Raw genomic sequence first — 16223 nt, forward strand, 5'->3', positions numbered from 1 at the left:
TTCCATATAAAGACCAAAAATCTTGCAGTGATGAACACTGTAAAACCTAGACTGCTGTGCACATTTCCACTTATTGACACCACCTAAATTTCAACTGAAAATGGGGAGCAAATACTGGGAGTCCTCCTGTGAAAGAACCAAAGAATAGGGTGAACTTCATCCTTTTTTAAGTGAGGAGCAGCTTCACGCCTTGCAGGGTCAGGAGTGTGTGTGCCCTGCCGGGCGTCGCGGGGGGAGCGGGCCCTGCCTGGGTGCACGGCCAGCCGTTCCGCAGCCGAAAGCTCGCTCTTCTCCCCAGTGCCATCCAGGCTAGCACTAGTGACCGGGAAATTCTCAGTTTTCTTCCCCTACCAACTTCTTCCCACCCGGGACCCCCACCAGAGAGTAACGCTGCGCATTTTCATCACACGGCGAAGGAGATCTGCACTCACCTTTGACCTGATATTCCTTAGTTGCCGGCTAACACTGGATCTGTCTTTCTTCAAGAAATCAGGGTTGCTTTTTGATTTCATAATATCTGGGGAGAAACAAAAGAAACAGTGTTAACGTGGTGCCCGTGGGCTTCCTGCAAGCAGCAGGACCAGGGGTCTTCTGTCCTCCCAGCCCAGCCAAGTGCCCCGATGAGCCCAACTCAAGCAGCACTGCTGGAAGGGCAGAGGGGACTCTCGGGGGTCTCTGCTCCCCTGCACTGCGTGTAGCATGAGGTTTTCTCAACGCAAAATGCCGGGCGGCTTTCAAAGCCCACCAGCTTCCCATCTGTGGGGCTGCAAGGAGAAACTGCCACGGGAGGGCAATTCAGGTCTGCCTGGTCCCTGCCGTTTCCAGTGAGACTGTCTGCAAGGAGCAGAGGTTTGGAATCAGCATGAAACGGCAAAAAAGCACCACTCAGACCCACTGCTGCACAAGGACTTGTATGCTAGGATGTATGCGTTAGCTCAGGAAACCCACGATTGCTTAGAGCCACTGGAGGAGAACTGACCATATCCCGATACAGTGGTGTTCACAGGGGATTTCTCTCCCTGAGCTTCTGTGGCTGCTTTCAGCTGCTCTTTCAACCTGCTGATATCACAGTCTGCCTTGGCCTTCACGATGCTCAGCTCCGTGTAGATGTCTTTGTACTTGTCGCTGGCGTACTTCTTATCCTGCCAAAGGAGCAAGAACAACCCAACGGAGTCAGACAGACAGCTGGAGCCGAGGGGGTTGTGAATGCACCGAAGAGGAGGTTGGCAAACGCCGATGGCAGAAGAGCCAGCAGCGGGGAGAAATGTTCAGCCAGGGCAACGCATTTCACAGACGCTCTCAAAGCCATGTCTAACCGTGGTACAGGACTCAAGATAGGCAGAAAGCTGTGAGGCCAGCGGTGAGCATGCAGCGCTGCCTGTGCATGCAGCCCCTTCGTTACAGGATTGTTTGTGGGTTTTAATTTTAGCAAAGACACGGAATTCAAGCGGAATTCCCAGAAATGGCCTTGGCAAAGAGGCCGTCCAGAGCAAACCAGATTCAATGCTGGGAGGCTGGGCTGATCTCTAACACTGATTATTTTTGCCATTTCAAATCTGATCTGATGTGACAGGAAATAGGGAAAAACACTGAAGAGGATGTTTTCCCACAAGAAGGGAGAAGGAGTAAGTCCTGAGCTGATACAGTCATGGAGTGCTTTACTGATCACACTAAAATGGGTATTCAGTTCCATTCAGGGGAAAAATTAAATGTTGTTTCAAATGTGGGAATAAGTGAGCTGAAATCTAAGCACAGACACACACAGGAGCAGAGCACAGCCCGTAACAGGATTTGCAGGAATGTCCCTGGGCATTACCCTCAGTGCCGTCTGCAGCTCGTCTTTGAGGGAGCTGATCTCCTGCTTCAGGTACTGGATTTCTGATTCTTTGACCCGCAGCAGGACCTGTGGGAACAAAAGCAGCGCATGTTCGGACCCGAGCAGACACAGTGCGATCCCGAGATGCCTGCCCACTGCACCTGGTGACAACCGAGCCAGGGCTGGGAGGCTCGGTCCCGCGCCGGCTCCACACCAGCACTGCAAAGCTGCTGGTTCACCTGTCTTCTGGCTCACACAAGAAAATTACTCTTGGGTCTCATGGAACCTTGCCCAAGCTTGCACCACTGATGTGCTCCCTGCACACCCCTCGGTTTCTGTTAGTCCCCACTGCTTTGTGCAGACTGGATCCCAGGAGACAAGCAGGGGATGGAGAAGGAAGAGTTGGTGTCTGGCTCGACACAATGAGAAGGGAAGATTAAGACTCCAAAAGCTCCTGGCCCCATCGCACCCCACGATGCACAGTGCTGAGCAGCCACGCAGACCCAATGCGTGGTGGGACGGATGGCTGTGGCATGCTCCTGGGGGTCCACCGGCACTTGTGCCCGCAATGCTGCCCCTTCGGTGTGGCAGCGGCAGAGCTCACCTCCAGCTCATAGGCATCCTTGCCCTGCGTGAGAGGCGATCCAGCAGCCTCTCCCCCGCCCTCCCCGGTCAGTAGGGTCCGCAATCGCGTGATCTCCGCAGCCAGGCGGTTATTCAGCTCCTAGGAAGAGGAAAGAGCCATTGTGGAAAGGAGGAACATGGCCACGGCTCAGCACAGAGCTCACCACGTAGTTCGCCTGTCACCCCTGACCGCGCCGGCTGCCCTGGGCATGGCAGGGACCCTCACCTGGTTGTGGGCGTTGAGCTCCTGGTTCTCCCGCTGGCACTGGCGGAGGGCCTGCCTCTCAGCCTCCAGCGCCTGCGCCAGGTGGGCGTTCTCCAAACACTTCTGCGAATACTGCTCCGAAAGCACCTCCAGCTCCCGCTGCACCGACTGCAGCTCCTCCCTGGCAAAACACACGCCGGGTAGTGCCCTCCCCACACACACCCACCCATGCCCACACTTCCTCCAGCACCACAGGAGAACCCAGCAGGGATCTAAGCACTGAGGAGGAGGAGGACTTGCATACTCCCTCTGGGAAAATCCTCAAGCCCAGAGTGAGCCAGCCCTTCCCTCTCCTGGCACCACCGAAGGGGACAGGAGGTCTCTCTCTAGGTTGAATGGCAGGACTTCCTCACGTTTCCAAACACTGACTGAGATCTATCAGGTTTGCTCTGGGTACTCGGGACTGGGTGTGTTTGCACACCTACACATCTGACGTAGATGCATCAAGATTACTAAAGCTGCTTGGCTGTGTTGCTCAGCAGCCACGTGAGGACAGCCTTGCCACGAAAAGCTAAGTGCCTTCTCCTCACCTGGTTAGATTTGGTTAAGCAACCCTCACATGAAGAGCAGCATCGTGTCTGCACATCTGCTACTTCTGGTGACCATAAAGCAGCTGAATTTGGGTAGTATGGGGACATTGACCTGGAGCCTGAAAGATTACAGGCAACCAGGAGCCTCCGATGGGTGCAGCTGGGTCGGGACCAAGGGAAGAGGTCCTCGCGACGACAGGTCTGCCCCTAACTCATTGCTGAAATCAAAGGGTAGAAAGGGGTCTCCCACATGCTTGGATCTCCCTGCGAGACACAGCGACAGATGGAGGATGATGGTCTTACAGGTATTGCCTTCGGAGGGCCTCGATGTCGGCATTGACGCTGCTGATCTGGGAGCGCTGGGACTTCTCCAGCTCTCGCTCCAGCTCCTCCCGGTGCGCGTTCTTCATGGCTTCAATGGCTGTGTGGGACAGCACAGTGTTAGCACCCAACACCGCTCCACCCAGGGGCAGGTTTTTTGAGTTTTTGTTTGTTTTTTAAAGGTACAAAACCCGAGTCATCCCAGCAAACCTCCCACTGCTTCGTGGCCCCTTCAGTCTGTGCCCCTGGCTGCAAAGCAGCAAAAGGGCTTCTGCAAATCCCACTTTTTAATGAAGTCCAAACGATGGTCCAATTCACATGTTGGTTCCTGGATTGTGGGACTCCTAATACAGAGACCCTGGGCTCCAGCACTCTAAAACTCCCTGGGGCACTGAAGAATGAATTCAGTGTGGAATCGGCAATAAATTAACCACAGGAATGACTAACACTGTTCTGAGATGGAATGGAAAAACAGATCAGACCCTGTGATCCCCACCCAGCCCTCATCCCACCCCACGTTCTGCTCCTCCACACTGGAGCAAACGAACGCCATCCCCATGTCCCCATCAACACGGAGCTGCCCCACCACAAGGGACCCTCTGGTGTGTCCCCATACCTGAAATGGTGGCAGCCGTTTCTTCTGCCAGCAGGCGGTCTTTCTCCTCCCGCAGCTTCTCCAGCTCCCGCTGGTGCTGCCGCTGCAGGTCCTCGATCTTCTTCTGGTGTGTCTCCTCCATGGCTGCAAAGCCCCTTTCACATGTTGCCTGCAAAAGGGATGAGGGGAAGGGGTTGGCCCAGGAGCACAGGGCCGGTGTCACAGCGGTGGTGAGCCCACCAGGAGCCGCACACCAGCGGGTAGGTCAGCACCAAAGTTCCATCATGGGGATCTTCTCCCTCCCCAACCATGCAGGAGCCAGCTGAGGACAGACCTCGTGAGGTCGGAGCTTGTCCTGTCAAGCTTGACCCCTGACAGCTCTGGTGAAAAGGAAGGACAGGGTAGCTCAGGGGTCAGACCCGACTGGGGAATGCAAATATATGTTAAAAACAACAAAAAAAGCCTACTGTGACCCTTCTGCTCTCTTCCACAATGCCTGATTTTATGGGGCCACCATTGGGGTGGAAAACAAATGACTCATGACAGCAAAAGGACCTTAATTCCCAACCAAGTATTGCTTCAAATGCTGCATGGGCAGTTATTTGCCGATTGAATTACTAGGAGTGAACTTAGGCAGGGACATGGGAGCAGCGCTCTGGGGCTTCAGGAGTCACCAGCCGGGTCCTGCCCCAGGCACAGACCCCGCTCCTGCCTCCAGCGGGATCCTGGACAGACACACGGCTGCAGGACAGAACCAGGACAGCAAAGCCACAGGCAGGCTCAAGCCACGAGCTGGGAAGGGGCAGGCACCGGGGCTGCAGCGCACGAGCCCCACCAGACATCTGGGGACAACCCTGATGCCAAGCACCACACCGGGCTTTTCTCCCTCTTAATGTTAAAGGCTGGCTTTATTTCCCGATTTCAATGGATCTCTTCTTGATTCACACTCATGCTTTCCACGGGAAGTGAGAACTGCCACCTAGGGAGCCAGTGGGACTCCATGGGAAAATGAAGGGGGACAAATTCACTCCCACGGTGACAAAAGTGCTCATGACAGTCTAACACCCGCTGGCCTACACTAACATACACTCTTCAGCATCACTTCATTGTCTGATGCTCTGTAACCCGTCCCACTCTCATTCCCAATTTTCACCTCTGGTGCTTTTACTCCTCCTCTTTAAGTTTGAATCCTGCATTTTCGCAGCCTTTTTTTTTTGTTTTGAAACCTGTAACTCAACGCCAGAACCTGTCTGAACTTGGCTGACTACGGAGAAGCACGAAGCAGCCTTGCAGGATTCTTCGTTACACCTCTAATGCTGGAGGAAAATGGTGAATGTTCCTCCATAGGTCTGGCTGGGGATTCAGTATTTAATGTATTGTAAATGCATTGCTATAAACCCAGGACATTTGAACACGTACAAACCAGTATCTCCTGTTACTGATGTTACGTTCTCCATCAGCTTCAGAAGAGAAGAATCAAACACATTTTAACCTGAAAATCGGACAGGTTTACAATCACCCAGTTAACTTTCTAACCAAGGGAAGTTTCTATTTTGCTGTCTGTCCCTCTGCTTCCTACAGACATGTGCAGGCAGGCCGGGTTGCTCTGCTCTCCTCCTGGACTGCTCTGCCCAGAAGATGCTGCTTGCCTTCCTGTCAGGCAAACTGCAAGTTTGGCAGAGCAAAGCTGAAAGCAGAGGCAGGACGTCAGGTTCATTGCTTGCTGTTATTTTTCAGCCTCTATTTTGGTTCTGGCCTTTTTGCTTCTTCCAAAGCAACAGCATCCCCCAGTACAAGCATCCTTGTTTGGTGCCTGGCTCACAGGACAAGGCGTTACCTGTGTGTCCCACTGACCTGAGCAGGGAATTCAAGAAGGATTTTTCCTTCCTAAGAGTTAAGATGGAGGAGATGATAGCGTTCAGTGAACACCATCGCTTCCTCTCCATCTCTCCAGCAGCTCTCCCTCCCCTGGACACCTGACTCACCCCTGATGGGACGCAGCAGAACTACTGCTCTCCCCAGGCTGAAACCAGCTTTTGGCTAGAGTTGAGCCATGTTTTACCCCCAGCCCAAACGTGCGCTGATGACCTCGCAGCTGGAAGCAAGCTCTCCCTCATTTTTGCTGACTCTGAAGAATGACTGCTCCATGAAAGCCTCGCCGGTGTGGCCTCTGTGTGCAGCCTCCGTCACTGACCTTCCGCCTGCCCCTTCAACCTGGAAGCCTCCCTGGGTGCCGCCGGAGTCCTCTACTGCCCTAAACCCACTTCCTAACTGGAAATGCTCTCTGATCAAATGCAAAACACCAAATCCAAGAGGTTTTTTTAGACGCTGTACCATCTCAGGCTGGTTTTACAGCCAGTTCTGACCAGTGGAGCAGGCAATTCATTGCCACTGGGTTTTTCTGCACCTAGCCTGGGTTTCCCGTAACTGTGCACTGTTTGTTGTGTAAAGAATCGCTGGTGTGCAACGCCAGGGTGGTTCTCCTGCAGCCTTGCAGAGGAGCTGTGCTTTGCTACAGAATGTGGCATCGATTTACAGTTACTTTCCCCAGGAACATATATTTTGAGAGCATTAAGTTTCCGTTTCATCTTACATTTCTGAGGGCAGCAGAGACAGATTGGAGATTTGATCAGACTGGAGATTTGATCAGGGAAAGACAGAGTTGAGGAATGCTTTTAAAGGGAAGTCACAAACAAAACAAATGCCTCAGGTACGAGAAGAAACACTGCAGTCTTCATATTGAAGGATAACGTGGAGTTACCAAGCTACCTGGAAACCCTCCCTCCCTCTACACGCAGAGACCGCCTCCAATAACCAACCCTCCCACTGAGACCGAGCCCTCAGCAATGCATTTAGAATACCCCAGCATGGAGAAAAGGGAAATGCCATGCTTTACGGAGGCCTTTCTAACACTTTGGGGCTTGCTTCGGTGTGCTGGCTCTTTCGGGGGACACCCCTTGGTTCGGCAAACAAACCCCAGGGCTGAACACACCCTCCTGTACACTCAGCAGTGGAAAGTGTAAAGCGTTAAACGTGTCAAGACCTTTAAGTTTTCAAAGTCTTTCTGGTATTTTTCTCTCAAGGTGGAAGCATTCCCCTCCAGATGCTTGTTCTCCAGCTCATCCCTCATGACGTTCATCTGGGCCTCCAGTTCCTGGATGCGCTCCCTCAGGCCGTGCATGGAGTCCAGGTCGCTGCTGGGGCCCTGCCCGGTGTCACCCACCTCACCGCCCACCCAGGCATCCCCACCGCCTGGGCCTGCCACGGGGGACACCTCCGGGTGCTGCCTCTGGTACTCATCAAGGGTCTCCTGCAGGCGCTGCAGGTTCTGGCTGTAGTGCTCCTGCAGCGCCTGCAGCTCCTCGCTGTGGATGACCTGCAGCTCCTTGATCTTGGCCTGGAACTTGTCCTCCAGCATTTGCATCTGCTCCAGGTGATACCGCTCCATGTTCTGCTTGTCGCGGACAATGGCATCCAGCTGGTTGAGGCCCTCCGTCCTCTCAGCCTTCAGAGCATCCTCTGTCCTGTTTAGTTGCTCTATCACGTTTCGAATCTCCTCCTCATACCGTCCCTGCAATTCGCTCAAGCTCTTGCTGTGTTTATGCTCTTCTTCCTCCAAGACCCTTCGCTGACTGTCAAGCTGGGACACCTTTGCTTTGAGATCGGCGTTCTCCCGTTCAAGCATGGCGATCACCTCGCCATACTCACCCTGCTGCTTTCTAAGCAAGTCTTCGTACTCATCCCGAAGGAGAGAGACTGTCTTCACACGCTCTTGGCAGAGCGCGTCCATGCTCTGCAAGGACTCCTTGTAGGACTTCAGCTCTCTCTCGTACTCCAGTCGGACTTTGCAAGCAGCATAACAAACCTGAGCCTGAACAATTGCATCTTGGACTAACAAAGAAGAATACTGTTCAAGGTCTCCCATGCACGAATGATATGAAAGACTCTGAGATATCTTCAGGAGCTTCTGACAGTCTCTCATTGCCTCCTCAGGAGGCAGAGAGAGTAAGGCAACAGATATTTCCTTCAGAACATTTGATTTGTCCTTTAGTTGTTGGGCAAGATCCTCCTGAATGGAAACAAGAGCTTCACTACTACGGTCCGGCAGGCTGCCAATCTCCTCCGCCTTGGCTAATTCCTGACACGGCACCATTTGGAGATGGCTCCCGTCCCAGGAGATCTGGGTTCTTTCTGAAGCATCTTTTTGAATTTCAAGTGCTTCAGAAATCTGGTGCATAACTCTGTCAAAATCAGGAGTCCTGTACGCTTTGATGATCTCCTCCAACATGCATTTGTGCTGCTGGAGAGCTGTTTTGGTATTATGAAGGTCTTCTTCAATTGTTTTTAATCTCTGATGAAAAGATTCTCTCATTTTCTGTGCGACAAACCCAAGTTCTGCCTTGATCAACGTAGCATCTGCTACAGCACTGAGAAAACATGGAGAAAAGCCCAAACCTGTTGTTTCTGTTTTGCCCTCAGCTTCTCCTTCTCTGGTGCTCAAGTGCACTCTCAGCTCCTCCACCTGGCCCCAGAACTCCCCTTCCAGCAGCAGCTTCTTAGATAGGATGCTGGCCAAGTCAACTGCTGTATGAGAAATATTTGCCGGCTCCAACAAAACCACCTCGGCTGTTCCCTGGATCTCTCTCAGAAGCTGAGATATCTCAGAGCTTGCATTTTTCAAAGACTCTGCTATTTGGCTGATGAGAGAGGCCTCAAATGCCACTCTCTCAGAAAGCCATCTCAGCTGGCCGGCATCAAACATTTCCACTCGCTGCTCCTTGGAGACATGCTCTTCTCCCAAAAACACTTCTTCTGGAGTGGGGCTTTCCACGATAAGGCTTTCACTCTGCTGATACTCCGACGGGACTGGCGCCCCTCTCAAGGCTTGGATTGCGTTTGATAAGGTCGTTTCCATGCTGGACAGAGTAACAAGGAACAAATCACCCTCTTTTTCCTTGTCTGATTTGGGCAAAGATCTTAGTTGCTCCCTGCACTTCTCTAAGCAAGTCAGCGCTTGATCATTTTTCATTTGGAAACCTCCCAGCTCACTAACGTGATTTTCTATGAGCTTGAACTTTTCCTGCCTCTCACTCTCCAGCTGTGAGATCAAAGCACTGACTTGGGATAAGCTGGTCTGAAGTTGTTCCCGCAGTTGAGACTCTGTGCTGGCCCACTGATGGTGGAGGGCAATGAGCGTCTCCTGATTATGGCCATGCTGGCTTTCAAGCTTCATCGTTACATCTTTGAGTTTTTCCTCTGTAATATAAAGTTTGGTTTCCAGGGAATGGATGATTGAGAGGTAGGTCTCAGAGTCGCTTGTCCCTGATGATGGGTAACCAAGAGCTGGCTCTGATGACATGCTTTCTTCAGACAGCGATCTGTCTTGGCTCGTGTCTGAAGAGGTACTGCTTGTCCAGTTTTTCTCCGATCCATCTGGATGGATGTATTTTTGGCACTGGATGCTCGAGAAACGGATTCTTTGCCTCTTGGCCCCCATGATTCCTACCTCAGGCTTTGCTAAGGCTTTCTGAACTAACTCTTGGTCCTGGAGCTCTACAGCTGTGGATGGGGAGCCAAATTCCTCTGCTTGCCTCTGGTTGGTCTCAAGAACCTCCTCCTCCTCCTTCAGTGCGTAAGTCAGAGCTGGGAGGATATCCTGAGTTTGCAGAGGCTGCCCCAGTTGGGATGGGTGACTTTCATCAGCCTCGAGATTGGGGCCAAGGTCTTCCACCTCCTCAGCACATGGACCTGTGCCTACACTAGCTAATTTCTTTAAAGCCTCCTCCTTGGCCTTTAGCTTTACTTTAGTCTCCTCTAAACTGCTATCTAAAGCAACCATTTTAACCAAAGCCTCGCTGAGATCTTGATCTTTCTTCTCCACAATTCTCAAGTGCATTTCCTTAACATGTCTCAGCTCTTCTTCTTTTTCTTTCAGCACCTTCTGCACACCCTGGAACTGATCCGACACCTCCTCGAACGATTGCTCCAGATTGTGGTAGTTGGTTTCTTCCATTTTCAGCTTTGCTTGCAGCTTTGCAACTTCGTTATCCGACTCGGCAACCTGATTCATGAGCTCGTGGAAACGACATTTGAGCTGATCTCTCTCTCTTTCGAGTTCCTTGATGTGCTCTGCGAGTTTCTGGATGCTGGCCTCCTTCATCACCAGCTGCTCCTCCAGCTGGTGGACAAGCTCGCTGCCTTCGAACTTTGCACTCAGCTTCTCCTTCTGCAGAATCTCCATTTGCTGCTCATTATTTTGCAGCTGGTTCTCATACTCGTTGGCCTTATCCTCTACCTCCTTCAAACTCCGTATTAAAACCTGCTTTTCTCTCTCGCAGCTCTCCAGCAAAGCCTCATAATTCTTCTGCAGCTTCTCCTCCATGAGGATCCGTGCTTGCTCGCTAGCATTCAGCTGCCTGCTCAGGTCTGCAATCCTGTCTTGGAGCCGCTGCACCTCCTTCTGATGGTCCCTCTGCAAAGCCTGCTGCATCTCCAGGTCCCGCAGCTCCTGGGTCTTCTCCAGGAGCAGAGCCTCTGCGCTCTTCAGCTTCTGCTCGCTGGCCTTCAGCTGGGAGCTGAGCGTGGCCTCGCCGTGCTGCCACTCCTCCAGCTGCTCTTTGGCTTTCTCTTTTTCGCTCCTCAGGTCGCTCTTGAGCTTGGCCAGGGTCTGCTCCTTGATGGAGAGCTCAGCCGCTGCATTACTGAGCCTCGCCTGCAGGCTCTGAATCTCAGCTTCGTGGTGCCGAATCACGTCCTTGGCCTCGGCGTAGCTGCGCTTCAGCGACTGAATCTGTTGATTGATCAGCTCTTGACGCTGGCATTGGGCTTCCAGCTCACTTTGGAGGTCTTGGTTGACTTTGTGGAGCCTCTGCCAGGCACCTGATGGCGAGGCGGCCACCTCGGTCTTAAAAAAATTGATTAAATACTAGATTAGTAACACTCTTGGCTCTCCCTTCTGAGTGTCACACCTCTGGCCAGGCAGGCCACGGAAAAGCTCCTTGCAGCTATTTGGCTGCTACCCACATGCTCCAATTGGGATGATTTGCTCTTGGCACAATTTTTTTGTTTGTTTTAACCAACTTTTTTTTTTTCTTTTTTGAATGAGCGACAACTGCTTTCCAGTAACAGAAAACACGAACCACAACATCAAAACAGCTGTACAGTAACAGGCTAAAAGGAAAAAAAAACAAAACCCAAAATCAAACAGAACCAAAAAACAATGAAAAAGAAACACCAGCAGTAAAACAGAGACAGACAGACAAGTGAAAAAACGGGAAGGGTGAGAAGGAGGAGGGGATGGGAACAGGTTGACAAGAAAGGAACTGCGTTTTTAGCATGTTTGTTTGTTTTGTTGTGAAACAAAAAGTGCACAGTTCAGGTAACACAGTCCTACCGACCAAAAGCAACAACAGAAAATGAGGTGACAGCAAATGACATCACATCCCACCCAAACGCAGGGAGACAGGACAGCTGGCGTGGCGATGTCATTTCTGTGACTGCCAAACAGGACTTAGTGGCTGCTCATCGCATTAAAGAGATGTTGTTATGCTAAAGTTTAAGGCTAGGGAGGATCTAATTTCTCTAACCTGCAAAATAAAGAAACAAAGGACAAAATAAAAAGCCCGACAAGTGAAGGGAGGGAAAAGGTGTGATGAGGATGTAAAATAAAAGAAACCAACCTTTGTGAGGTTCAAACCAAAGCAATGATGTAGCATGCAAAGAGAAAACTCACAGAGAGAGTCATGCAAAAGGCAACAGAAATTATGTATCTTTAAAAAAAATACACAGACAGGAAGAGGCGAGAGAAGCACAGCGTTAAGCCTAGGAATTTGGCCTGCCTTGCTGTACTCTGGTTGCTGATAAGGAAAGCCCACAGATGTGACACTCAGTTATGTTAAGTTAAATTTCATGCTTTACACCAAAAACATGCAAGAACATCCGCCCGGGACAGGTTAGTACGTGACCCCTCCCACCCGCCACGACCAGAGCCGGGGGACATCTCCGGTCTGTTTGCAAGGAGCAGGAGCCCCTGCTGTTTTTCCCGGTAGGGTTCAAAGTTGGGGTGCCCTGTCCCGAGGAAGCTCAGAGCGAGAGAGGGGTTACACGAGGCCGGAGAGACTTCAGTGCATGGCACATGCATCAGGGGGGCGTATCTCAGCAGCTGCCTTATGAAATGTGCAGTGTCATGTATCAGGACAGTGCTTGGGGGTCCATATGGGGCTGGTCATGCTGCCAAGGAGGCGTTGGTGCCCCCCCAGGCAGCTCAGCAGGGATGGGTGGCAGCAGTCAGGCTCCTCCATCATACCTCCCCACAGACAATGCAGGAACCTCTGCAAAATTAGGCGTGATGGAAGTGGGGGGCACATGAAATTCAGATAGTCCGTCCAAAAAAAGGCTGTGACGTTTGCCCGCAGGCTGGGGCTGCAGAACCACCCCCCCAGTGATTTCACTCCCTTCACCCCAGCAGGGTTTGAGGGGGTTACTCCCTTCTGCCGCAGGACTTTAATCCAAGCAAAATCCTCCAACCCTTCCAAAAACCCTCTCCAACTTCTAGGTCAAAGTTTGGGTCATTTCTTACTGCAGTGATGATTTGCTCAGCCCTTCTGCAGACTTCACCTCTTGCCCCCCCCTCCTTGTATCGAGGCGCTATGGCCAACCTCAACATGGCCAATCTGATAGTGGATTCAGCATCCAGCTTTTAGCCCCATTCACTGATTTTTCTGGGCTCCAGGCAAAGGGAGGTCGGATGCCTTTGCCCCTGGGAAATGGGAGTGAGTTATTCTTCCAACACTGCCAAGTGAAAATGGAACTCCTCCAAGCAAGCACTGTCAGCTCAGGGAGTCCAGAAACAAATGCATGAATAACTCCTCCAAGGAGATCACCAGCAAGGAAGGCAAGATGCCCTCCTGCCTGCGCTAGCTCCACTGCCTGTGCAACTTCTTCAGGGGAAATTTCTCCTGTGAGAAATAAGAATGCAAGGTTCAGCATCAACACCGGGTTTGCTGCCACGGGAGCGCAGCATGCGGCCCACACACGGCCACTTCAATCCAGAGCCAGTTTGGCCAAGTAGATTTGAGTAGGTGAAAATGCTTCCCCTGCACAAAACAGGACTACGGACCTATGAGAGCAGGCAGAAGCTGCCCTGCAGGTATCACGGCTCCTCTAGGCACGGATGCTCCCAGAGGAAGGGCTGGAAAAAGTCCGCTTTGTTTGGAGGAGGGGAAGAAAGGCTTCCCCAAGAGACCCTCCCATCTTTTTTGCCAGAACCTCCAAAACACTTTTAGGCTTTGCTGAGGAAAGGCATCTTGTAACAGAAGAAACCACCAAAGTGATCCAAGACAACAGGTCGACCCGGTGCAAATCCCACTCTGGCTGCGGGGAGCGGGCCCGGGAGATACACCTGCGTGTGCTGTGTTTGCCCATGCAACCGCCACATAAACTCTCCGGCCACGAGCAACTGCTGGGCTACAAGGTGCTTAGAAAGCCTTGTGTGCACCCCACTGCCTGAGGGGAATATCTGAGGCACAGAAAGGAGGAAACAGCTGTTGCATAGGCAAACACAGTATAGAATGGATCAGAGCTGGACTTTGCTGAGGTTCCATCTGCCCACCATGGCTGTGTTTTGTTTTCCCTTGGGGACACCTGTAGGTAATGCTATCTTCTGGCTACTGCATCCCAGAATCCCAGAATCACAGAATAGTAGGGGTTGGAAAGGTTTTGTTAAGCAGATGATCCTGTAAGGCTACAGAATTAGCAATATTTGCAATAAGGTCAAATCTCTTGGAGCCTCCTCAGTGGTGCACCTCTCTGCGTCAACCAGGATGCCTCCACAAACACCCTGGACTGAAGCCCACCAGGGTCCCCCTCGGGCACAGAGTAAAACGGATTTCTCTCTCCTCCCCACGCTCCTACCTGCAACACGTAGCCCTCCCGGGCGCTCTGCTCCCGGCCCAGTGCCACTTTCAGCTGGTCCTGCAGGTGCCGGTTCTGCTCCAGGAGCTCCAAGGCCTCCTTCTGCTTCTGCTCCAGCTGGAGGGACAAGAACAGAGACAGCATCCCGGGAGTGGGCAGGGGGTCGGCCATAAGGAGCAAGCAGCTCGGAGGGGACATAGAGCAGAATGAACGGGGCTTTTGATGGCACTGCTGCTTTGCTCTGCTCTGGGATCTGGATTTCATTTTGCCAGGCAAAATCCCTCCCCCCTGAAAGAACTAAGTTATGCATTAGTTTAATTCGTAAAGCTCACTGTGGTGAAGGATGAATGGCACCAGCTCGTGCCAGGCATGACCCAGGCAAATCCCAACCCGGTTCGGACTGGCGGTACTCCTGGTTACTCCACGCCTGCACCCCTTTCATTCCTGCTAATACACCTTAATCCCAACTAACAACAACCTTTGTTATCCCAGGCATGGACCTCTTCCAAGTGAGCTGAGTCTCCACCTTTCTTTTCCTAAAATTGTGATTGCTTGATGTAGGCTCCACAAAAAGGGAACCTTTGTGGTGTGTGCTATAATTCAAGCTAGATTATAGTTTTGTAGACATAACTGCAGACACAAATCTCTACAGCTGCACAGGCACACAGAATTATGAACTTCAATTTAGAGTCTGGCTAATAAACATCAATTGTACCCATCTTATCAGAGGCAGGCTGGTTAACAACCAACAAAAGTGTAGGCTGCGTTAAATGGGAGGGGGTAACAAAATACCACCCTTGCAAGACTAACCCCTTCTGCAGCCGTGGGAACATGAAAGCTGCCGGCAGAGTTGTACGGGAACGGACACGGATCTGTGCCCTGCCAGCTCCCCAGGGGACCCTATAGCATCCCCACTTGTTGCTATTATGAAGTAGGAATAAATGTAGCTTTTTTAAGCCTTGCTCAGGCTTCCTACAGTCCCTGCAGTGGCCTGAAGACCATTTTGGTAAGCAGCCTGCACCCCACGCACCCCGCTTTACCTCCTTCTCCAGCAGCGTGGTCAAGTGCTGCTTTGTCAGCCCCTCGTCCCGGTCCTCGGTGTGGGTGAGGTGCAGGGGCGCGATGGGGATCTGCTTCTCCTCCCGCAGCGGGGTGGTCTCCACCTGGTGCCAGCGCTGCTCGATCTCCACATGGACGTTCTGCGGTTTGATGTCCGCCGGGACAGGCAGGATCCGGTCCACCTCCATCCTTAGCGCCTCTTCTGACCCTGCCCCGTCCACAGTATCGATCATCTCGAAGCGCTTACGTCGCTCCTCCCGCCGCCGGGCCCGCTCCCGCTCCAGCTCTCCTGGGTCAGCGTCGGTGGCACCGGCATCCCTGGGAAAGGCGGCAGAGCCACTCTTGGAGGAGTCTGCAGCATTTGCACGCTCCTGCGCCAGGGCTTGCTGGATGGGGCGAAATTCGGCCCAGTCAAAGGTCTTGGACCGTCCTTCTCGCCGGCGCTCCCGGGCACGGCTCCGCTTCTGCTCCTGGTCCAGCTCAGCTTGCTCCACGTCCGGCTTCTCACTCGGCTTTGGACCAGTCTCGAAGGAAGAGCTTGTTTTGTTTTTCTCTTCTGGCAGGGAGCTGCAAGGACAGAGAGAGGGCGAAGGAAAGCATCAGTGGGTGCTCGAGACGGCCAGGCGCTCCCATGCATGTCTCAAAGAGCCGGGTGGAAAGGGGCTGCTGGAAGCCCAAGCCAATGCCATGTGGGTGCTCCCCTGCCCCTCCGTCTCCCATTGCCTCTCAGGCACAGGAGCCACCACTGCCCTTCCCTCAGGTCACGCTGGTGTGCAAAGCCTTGGTGCAAGCGGCGCCAGCTGCTCCTGGGCACCCCCCGGCCCCTAGAGAGCGGCCGATCCCGACCTCGCTCCTCCTCAGAAGCCGCCCCAGGGCCGGCAACCATGACCCAGCAGCAGCCCACAGCTGAGGCAGCGACCCCGAACCGTCCTGCCAGGCGGGGAAGAGGCTTCAAAAGCTCCTCTGGCGCCCACCAGCTGGCTCGCCGCCCGCCTCCCCGGCTGCGGGGCTCCATGCACACATGCCGGTCAACGCGGCCATAGTCACGTGCTTGCGGGGAGGATGCCACCAGTCCCACCAAAGTCAGTCTGGCTTCAGAGC

At 52.8% G+C, this 16223-nt stretch overlaps 1 protein-coding gene across 10 annotated transcripts in view; it reads right to left on the bottom strand.

Moving 5' to 3' along the window:
• MPRIP (myosin phosphatase Rho interacting protein) overlaps positions 1-16223 on the bottom strand; it is an 88506-nt gene that overhangs the window by 11704 nt on the left and 60579 nt on the right. For 8 of the 10 annotated variants that reach the window (XM_054842422.1, XM_054842419.1, XM_054842421.1 and 5 more), the window contains 10 exons: positions 15104-15689; positions 14064-14180; positions 7195-11055; positions 4173-4320; positions 3539-3656; positions 2667-2826; positions 2421-2540; positions 1817-1903; positions 980-1142; positions 432-517 (listed from right to left, as the gene is read on the bottom strand). In XM_054842422.1, the coding sequence (XP_054698397.1) occupies positions 432-517; positions 980-1142; positions 1817-1903; positions 2421-2540; positions 2667-2826; positions 3539-3656; positions 4173-4320; positions 7195-11055; positions 14064-14180; positions 15104-15689 (5446 nt within the window). The remainder of the gene's footprint in view (positions 1-431; positions 518-979; positions 1143-1816; positions 1904-2420; positions 2541-2666; positions 2827-3538; positions 3657-4172; positions 4321-7194; positions 11056-14063; positions 14181-15103; positions 15690-16223) is intronic. The other 2 variants (XM_054842423.1, XM_054842424.1) reach the window with 1 other exon arrangement.

The sequence above is a fragment of the Grus americana genome, chromosome 15 (genome assembly GCF_028858705.1).
Source record: "Grus americana isolate bGruAme1 chromosome 15, bGruAme1.mat, whole genome shotgun sequence".
NCBI lineage: Eukaryota > Metazoa > Chordata > Aves > Gruiformes > Gruidae > Grus > Grus americana.